This window comes from Orycteropus afer, unplaced genomic scaffold (genome assembly GCF_000298275.1).
Source record: "Orycteropus afer afer isolate SDZICR_OR568_19922 unplaced genomic scaffold, OryAfe1.0 scaffold00018, whole genome shotgun sequence".
NCBI classification, from domain to species: domain Eukaryota; kingdom Metazoa; phylum Chordata; class Mammalia; order Tubulidentata; family Orycteropodidae; genus Orycteropus; species Orycteropus afer.
The window spans coordinates 5,699,747-5,707,910 of NW_006921605.1; the positions used below are offsets into that span (position 1 = coordinate 5,699,747).

Here is an 8,164-nt window from a genome sequence, read left to right on the forward strand (position 1 = left end):
TGTGTGTGTCCTCACATGGCCTTCTTAGCAGGACACCAGTCATTGGATCTGGGGCCCACCCCACTCCAGTATGACCTCATCTTGACTTGATTCCATCTGCAGAGACCCTGTTTCCAAGTAGGGCTCACAGGGACTGGGAGTTAGGACCTAATTCAAGCCACAACAGCCTTCTACCAGGTTGTAGGGAGTCCCTGGATGGTGCAGTTCACGTGCTTGGCTGCTAACTGGAAGGCTAGTGGTTCGGGTCCAGCTGGAGGTGCTTCAAGAGTAAGTCCTGACAACATACTTCTGATAAACAGCCATCTGAGCCCTGCGGGGCCCAGCTCTCTGACACACGTGGGGCCCCAGGAGTCACGATCGACTCAGCCAAGGGACCCCAGGGAATGCCAGGAACTGCCTAAAGCTGGAGTGATGAGGCAGGGTCTTCCCCTAGAGCCTCTGGAGGGAGCGTGGGGGGCTGATACCTCGGTTTCAGCCTCCTGGCCTCCAGAGGTGACAGAGGACAAACTTCTGCTGCTTGAACTCACCCGCTGTGGCACTCTGCTCTGCAGCTCTGGGAGACGCATACAAAGGCCACCAGCAGGCTTGAGGGGCGATGATGTCTGAGCCTCACAGCACGAGAGCCCAGGCACCCTATTTGGAAACAGGGCCTCTGCACATGGAATCAAGTTAAGATAAAGTCATACTGGGGTAGCGTGGGCCACAGGTCCGACGACTGGGTGTCCTTCTGCAAAGGCCATGTGAAGACCCAGACTCCCCGGGGAGTCATCCAAGTGAAGATGGAGGGAGACTGCAGTGATGCAGCCACAAGCCAAGGCCTGCTGGAACACCCCGACACTAACATCCAAGCTGAACTCCTCAGCCGCTCATTGGAGATGAAGACCAACCGGGGACACTCTTGACTGCCAAGCCCTGGTTGGTCAATCTGCACCTTCCTCAGAGATTAAATAAGAGTGAGGACCTTTGAGTCAGAGAGTCCTGGATTCGAATCCTGGCTCCATCTGACAGCTGTGTGGGTGAGTTACCCAACCTCTCTGAACTCAGGGGTCAGAAGCTCTGAGTAATCTCAACCACAGAACCATTGGGGATAGCAGGCACGAGGCCACAGGGAAAGGGGTCAGCGCACAGTCAACCAAAACCCACTTGCCATCGGGTCAGCTCTGACTCGGGCCACGTCCTGCGTCAGCAGAACCGCGCTGCACGGGGCTCAAACAGCTGCTTTTTCGGATGTACATTACCAGGCCTTTCTTCTCAGGCAACTCTGGGTGGGCTTGAACCCCAAACCTTTTGATCAGCAGCCGAGCACGTGAACCATGGGTACCACCCAGGAAATCCTAGGATATAGTATGTGCTCAATAAATGCTTGATAGACTTTCGTTCTCCACATCCAGCGGTCACCCAGGAGGAAGCATCGTAACCAACTTCAGAGCAGAGCACTGCACTGCTTTGGGATTCAGCAATTTTCCCACGAGAAGCATTTTTGCATAAAACCTCTTGCCAGCCCAGGCTTTAAATAGTACAGATGGCATCTGTCTGATGTAACAAGTTCACTGTGTTCCAAACAGAATTACTCGGCGTCACTGTCACTGCACTGGACTTAGCATTTGCAACGGTACTAGCTATTTCCAAATAACACAGCCTCCGGCTTCTCTCCCTGAGCAGCTTTTAAAACACAATAAAAGTAGATGCCATGAGGCCTCTAACCACAGCAGACTGACCACCTGGGAGAGAGGACTGGGCGGGGGGAGACGGCATGTGGGCCAGGGGACCCAGAGCCATGGGGCCAAGGGCTCAAAGCTGCAGGACCATCGGCACAGGGTCGGGGAACTCAGAACCATGGGACCAGGGACTCAGAGCTGTGGGACCATCAGTACAGGACTGGGAAGCCCAGAGCCATGGGGCCAAGGATTCAGAGCGGTGGGATTGGCAGTACAGGGCTGAGGACTCAGAGCCATAGGGCCAGGGACTTAGAGCTGGGGTCTATCTGTGGGACTGGGGGACTCAGAGCCACAGGGCCATTAGTACAAGTCCAGGGGACCCAGAGCCAGGGGGCTGGGGACCCAGAGCCATGGGGTCATCAGGGTGGGTCTAGAACCTTGGGGTTATCAGGGAGGGACTGTTAGTTGGGGTCAGGGGACCTAGAGTCAGGGTGTGGCTATCAGCATAGGTCCAGAGCTGTTAGGTTGTCAAGGGAGGTTAGGAGGGCTCATGAGGGGGCGTCAAAAGAGTTTAGGGGTTGTCAGGGGAGACAGGGGACTCATGGCAGGGGGTTAGGGGTTGTCAGGGGACATAAGGAAATCAATCCCTTCAAATGAATGACAGTAAAATAGCCAACAGGTACGAGCGCTCAGAAAGGCACATCATGTTTGGCAAAACAGAGGGCCAATGAAAGCATGGGACACCCCGACACAGTGGCCTCCACAAGGGACCCCAACACACCAACAGTCATGAAGCTCAGCAGGACCTCAACGTTTCACTCTGCTGGACATGGGTCGTCATGAGTCAGCACCATGTGATGGCAACTAATACCACTACCCAGCACTCGCTTGTCAAGTTCTCATACATCTCACTCCCACCACCACTGCCTGAAGTCAATTCCAACTCACAGCGCCCCTAGAGGACAGAGTGGAACTGCCTCACAGGGTTTCCAAGGCTGTCTTCACATGGAAGCAAAGCCCAAACCACTGGAGTCAATTCTGACTCACAGCACCCCTAGAGGACACAGTGGAATTGCCCCACAGGTTTCCAAGGCTGTCACCTTTACCAAAGCAAAGCTCAAACCAAACACCCTGCCTTCGAGTTGATTCCGACTCACAGCATCCCTAGAGGACAGAGGAGAACTGCCCCACTGGCTTCCCAAGTCTGTAATGTTTACTGAAGCAGACTGTCTCATCTTTCTCCTGCAGAGCACTAGGTGGGTTCAAACTGCCAACCTTTTGGTTAGCAGCCCAATGCTTTAACCACAGCACAATCAGAGCTCCTTTTATGTACATCATCGCACTGAATTCTCAAGACAGCACTGTAATTCTTTTTCAAAAAAATCCAATTCCTTTTAATGCTGCCCATTGTACAGCTGGGGAAAGCAAGGCATAGCAAGGTTGAGTAACTTGCTCAGAGTCCCACAGCGATTAAGCAGGAAATCAGGTTTCAACCTGGTGGCTTGTTTCCAAAGCCCACCTGCCCAGTCCAGGAAGCTGCTTTGGTGGGTCTCTGTGGCTGCAGGGGCCGAGGGGCAGGCCAGGAGAAGATGTGCCTAGGGGAGGCCAGGGAGCCCAGACACACGCAGTGTTTACAAGCAACACAAGGGTCCGTCAGCCCTGAGCCTGGAGCAGAGAGTGATTCCGTTCAATAAATCAGAAAAGGCTATCCTGAGACCCAGCTGGATTCCATGAAGAAAAGCCATTCCCATCCCCACCATCCCGGGCGGGCAGATCCAGTAAAGGGGGTGGAGGGGGCAGAGACACATGGTCCCTGTCATTGGGCTTGATGACTCGGGGTGGGTGGGATAGTCCCTCAGGTCCAAGCCCAGGAGTGAGCAGAAGGCCAGGCCTTCTCTGGTCTAAGGAGTGACATTGGGTGGGGAGAGGGCACCAGGGCCATTCCTAATGAGACAACAGCCAACACCTTCTGGCACGTGAGAAAGGTGGAAACTCCTTGGGAAGAAGGTGTTTCTTTGACAGCATCCACACTAACCTTGCCAGGGTGACTAGGGGTGACTAGGGCATGAGCCTGGAATTCTGTGTCCCCAAGCAGGAGGGACACAGGGCTGTGTCTTCAGCCTGACATCCCATCCAATGCACCCCTGGTCTTCCTCCAATGGGCAAAAATGGGAGCGCCCTCGAATTCTCCACTAGTATCATATTTCCTTTTTTTTCCTTTTTACTTTGGTGCATGGATTTTCAATGAGGGTGGCTGTTAACCAACCAGACGAGCCTAAACTGGGGGCTTTCCGGCAGGGCTGTATGCAAACGTGTAGGGCAGAGGGTAGGATGGAGAGGCCAGAAGGGGTGCAGGGGGAGGAGGCCCCACCGTGACTGCCTGCCTGCTCAGGCCAGGCTCTTTCTGGGCTCAGAGGATGCACAAGAGGGTCAGGTGCAGGCCCAGCCTTGAGGATGGTCCACGTGGTGGCAGCAGAGAGGAGGCTGGGGCACATCAGTGTGGGGTGACCCTGATGGTGAGGAGCAACACGCAGGTGCCCACCAAGCCAAGCTGCGAGTGCAGTTAAGGGTTAACTCAGCAGGTCTGGCTTGTCCACACACAGCTGTTCCAAGAAAGGTTTGGTCCTGGTCAGGCTCCTGGAGGTGACCTCAAAGGCCTTGGAGGTCCTGTCTGACAGGCGCATTTTGCTTACGTGCACGCCATTGGCCGGCCAGATGGTCCACAAGTATCAGCCTGACCTCTGGAGGAACTAGGGCCTAGGTCAGCCATGCTGGCAGTCAGCCATGACTATGTGACCAACGCCTAATAAAAACAATGGCATTTGCACCACAAGCCACCTGGACGGCCACAGGCCTCCCGTTTAGACCTTCTGCTCCTTCTACCACCCAGGGCCAGGGCCAAGGGGGGAGTCTGGCTCCCCACGGGGCTGGTCACTCTTTCCCCTTGAGCTCCGGATTCCAGCCATCACGTCCCTTTTTAGGTCAGACCCCCAGAGCCCTCACAGGCTCGTCCCTGCGCCCCGCCCCACGAGGTAATAACCAACCCAGTCCTCACTGCGTAATAATCAACCAGCTCCGCAAACTCTGTGGATGCCTCAGGAAGGTTTAATCTCTCGTCCTTCGTGACTGATGAGGGCTGTGTTCAGTTAACGAGGCATTGATTTCCCTGCAGCTGGCCAGAGCACTTGCTGGGAGTTATTTTATTATGAAACTGATCGCTTTCCTTTTACAACACAGACATGCATGCAGGTACACGTCCACAGACACAGACACGCACAGAGGCACAGTACGTGTGTCTGTGACACACACACACACACACACACACAGAGGTCATGGAGACCCCCGCCCAATGTCCAGTCCCCCTGGCATTTTCCCTGCCTCCCCTCTGATTCAGCCTCCGCCTCACCCCCACCCAGCTCCCTGATGATGTGCCAAACGGGGGTGGGGGCAGGGAGGAGGGCAGGGGCATCGAGGATCTGCCAGCCACACCAGGGTCAGAGCAGAGAGGACACTCGCTTCACACTGTAAAGGAAGAAAACCCACACTATACGCAACCACTGCATGTAAACAAAGGACCCCTAGCAGTACAATGGTTTCTACTTGACCACTGACCTAAACGTTGGCAGTTCAAACCCACCTGGTGGCTTCAGAGGCTGGGCCTGGTGATCTGTTTCCATAAAGAAAACAGCTAAGAAAACCCCATGGGATTCAGTTCCACTCTGTAACACATGGGGTCTCCATAAGTTGGAATCAACGTGATGGCAACAGGTATATGTAGATAAGTATATTTTTATTTATTTCTTATATTTTATACATAAGGCATTCGACTGCTAACCAAAAGGTCAGTGGTTCAAACCCAGCAGTCACTCCTTGGGAGAAAGATGAGACAGTCTTCTTCCGTAAAGATGTATAGTCTTAGAAACCCTGTAAGACAGTATAGGGTTGCTATGAACCAGAATCAACACCGTGGCAGTGGATTTGGTTTTTGGTTTCTTCTTGTTGTTGTCAGGTGCCGTCGAGTCAGCTCCTACTCAAAGCGACCCCATGTGCAACAGAACGAAACACTGCCCAGTCCTGCGCCAGCCTCCCAATTCCTGCTGTACCTGAGCCCATCGTTGCAGCCACCGTGTCAGTCCATCTGGTTGAAGGCCTTCCCCTCTTTCGCTGACCCTCCACCTTACCAAGTATGACATCCTTCTCCAGAGAATGGTCCCTTCTGACAACATGACCAAACTAGGCGAGATGAAGTCCGGCCATTCTCGCCTCCAAGGAGCATTCTGGCTGCACTTCCTCCAGGACAAGCTTGTTAGCTCTTTTAGCAGTCCGCGGGACTTTCAGCGTTCTTCACCAACACCACCGCTCAAAAGCAGCCATCTTCTTTGGTCCTCCTTTTTCATTGTCCAGCTCTCAAATGCACATGAGGCGACTAAAAACACCATGGCTTGGATTAGACGCACCTTAGTCTTCAAGGAAACATCTTTGCTCTTCAGCACTTGAAAGAGGTCTTTTGCAGCAGATGTGCCCAGTGCAATATGTCATCTGATTTCTTGACTGCTGCTTCCATGGGTGTTGACTGGTTTTTGGTTTATATTATTTCTTTATATATTTTTATTATATTTACTTAGACTTTCCTGTCCACCTCTGTGTTCTGGAAGTCATGGGTGGTGGCGCCACGGTGGGGTGGGCGAGAACAGCCCCCCAGGGGTCTGCGGTGTGAGTACCAGGGACAGGGGACACGTTACCTGTTAAATCCCTTTGGGCTCAATGTTAAAAGACAAGTCTCAGTGCCCGCAGGGAGACTAGAAAAGCAGTTTTCAGTTTTTTAATAAAGCTGACTTTTTTTTTTTGCATTTGGAATCAAAAATAACTCACTTCATTACCCAAAGTCAACAATTTTGGGGGATCTCCTTCCTGCCATCTTTTCTGCACTTATTTAATTTTTGTTGGATTTTATTATGCAGTTGTAATGCAATGCTATTTATAATTACATCACGTGCTTTTTCTCACTTAACATTAAAATCCCAGCGTTGCCCCATAAACGTGCTTTTTAACGACCTCACAGAATCCCGTGTGGAAGCGCCATCACCAGGCTGACGGCTCATTCCCTCGCTGCGGCCATTTAAAGCGTTGCTCCAGCTTTCTGATGTTATTAACAAGGCCGCGGCGTTCGTGAAAACCGTTTGGAAAGTTAAGATCCTTTTCTGAAGATGGCTTTGCAGGAGAGATACCAGCAGGTTGGAGGCGAGACCAGTCTCCCACCCACGCAGCCGCTTGCTGTCCCCCTGGGTGTGCCACCTGCCGCCCCAGGGGCCCAGCCGGCTCCCTCCTTCCGCCAGCAGCAGGGACTTCACACTCCGACAAGTCCAGCCGCTGGGTGCGCCATGGTGGGAGGTGACTGCAGACACAGCACCTCTCTCTCTTCACACCCAGATGCCGTGTGGATTTCACAGAGCGAATGGGAGCCACCTTGCCCCTTCTTCCCTCCCCAGCCCCTCCCTCCTTCCTACACAAACAAAAAAACTCACTGCCCTGCAGTCCTATCCTACTCATAGCGACCCCTCCTTGGGTTTCCCAGGCAGTGTCCCTACTGAAGTAGATGGCCCAACCTTTCTCCCTTTGTAGCAGTACTTATAAACCAAATAAAACGTTGCCTTGGAGTCGAGTTTGACTTCTTGACTCACAGCAACCCTACAGGACAGAGGGAAACTGCCCTATAAGGTTTCCTAGGCTGTAATCTTTACCGGAGCAGATGGCAAGTTTCTTCTCCCCAGGAGCGAGCGACTGGTGGGTTCAAACTGCTGACCTTTTGGTTAGCAGCCAAGCGCTTAAGCGCTGCACAATCAAAGCTCCAGGTGGGAAGACAGCAGCCAGGAGCCTGAGAGAGAACAGGGCCAAGTCAGCGAGCCGCGGGGCTGCCGGGCAGGGAGGCGGCAGGGGAGGAGCCCGGACTCACCTTCAACACCTCCTTCTGGTTGCAGGGGGGAGGGGTGCAGTGGGGGTGGAGAGAGGAGGTGGGTGCAGACAGAAGTTCTATGGACAAGAGGGCCATGAGAGAGCTGACAATGGCAGGGACAAGGCCAAGGTCGAGACCCCAGCCGTGGGGCTGACGCTGACTGAGCCGGGAGGACTACACGGAAGAGGTGTGCGGTGCCGGGCACTCTGTGCCCAGCTGACTCCTGGGTATCCAGGTGGCGGGCAGCTGGATTTTCAAGGCTGGGCCCAGGGCTGCAGCCGGCAGGAGACATACATTAGGGAGCTGACAGCCTATGGACGGGGTCTTTTGAGCCACTAGAGTTTGGGGTTCGCTCCCACCACTTCCCCTCACTCACCAGGTCCCCCAGTTGACTGGGCTCCTCCCCCAACTCCAAACACAGCCTTCAGGCCCCAGCCCCAGGGCCAAGTCCTTGCAGGGGGTCTTGCTCAGTCCCCCTGCCTGGGCCCTTTGTCCACCTTGTCAAAGTGCCCCCTTCTTCCAGGCTCAGCCCACACTTGGCCAGAGCTGCGAG

At 53.9% G+C, this 8,164-nt stretch overlaps 1 protein-coding gene across 1 annotated transcript in view; it reads right to left on the reverse strand.

The window, feature by feature from the left end:
- MGAT5B (alpha-1,6-mannosylglycoprotein 6-beta-N-acetylglucosaminyltransferase B) overlaps positions 1-8,164 on the reverse strand; it is a 192,130-nt gene that overhangs the window by 169,813 nt on the left and 14,153 nt on the right. The window contains exon 7 of the mRNA XM_007959846.1: positions 7,612-7,688. Coding sequence (XP_007958037.1) covers positions 7,612-7,688 — 77 coding nt within the window. The remainder of the gene's footprint in view (positions 1-7,611; positions 7,689-8,164) is intronic.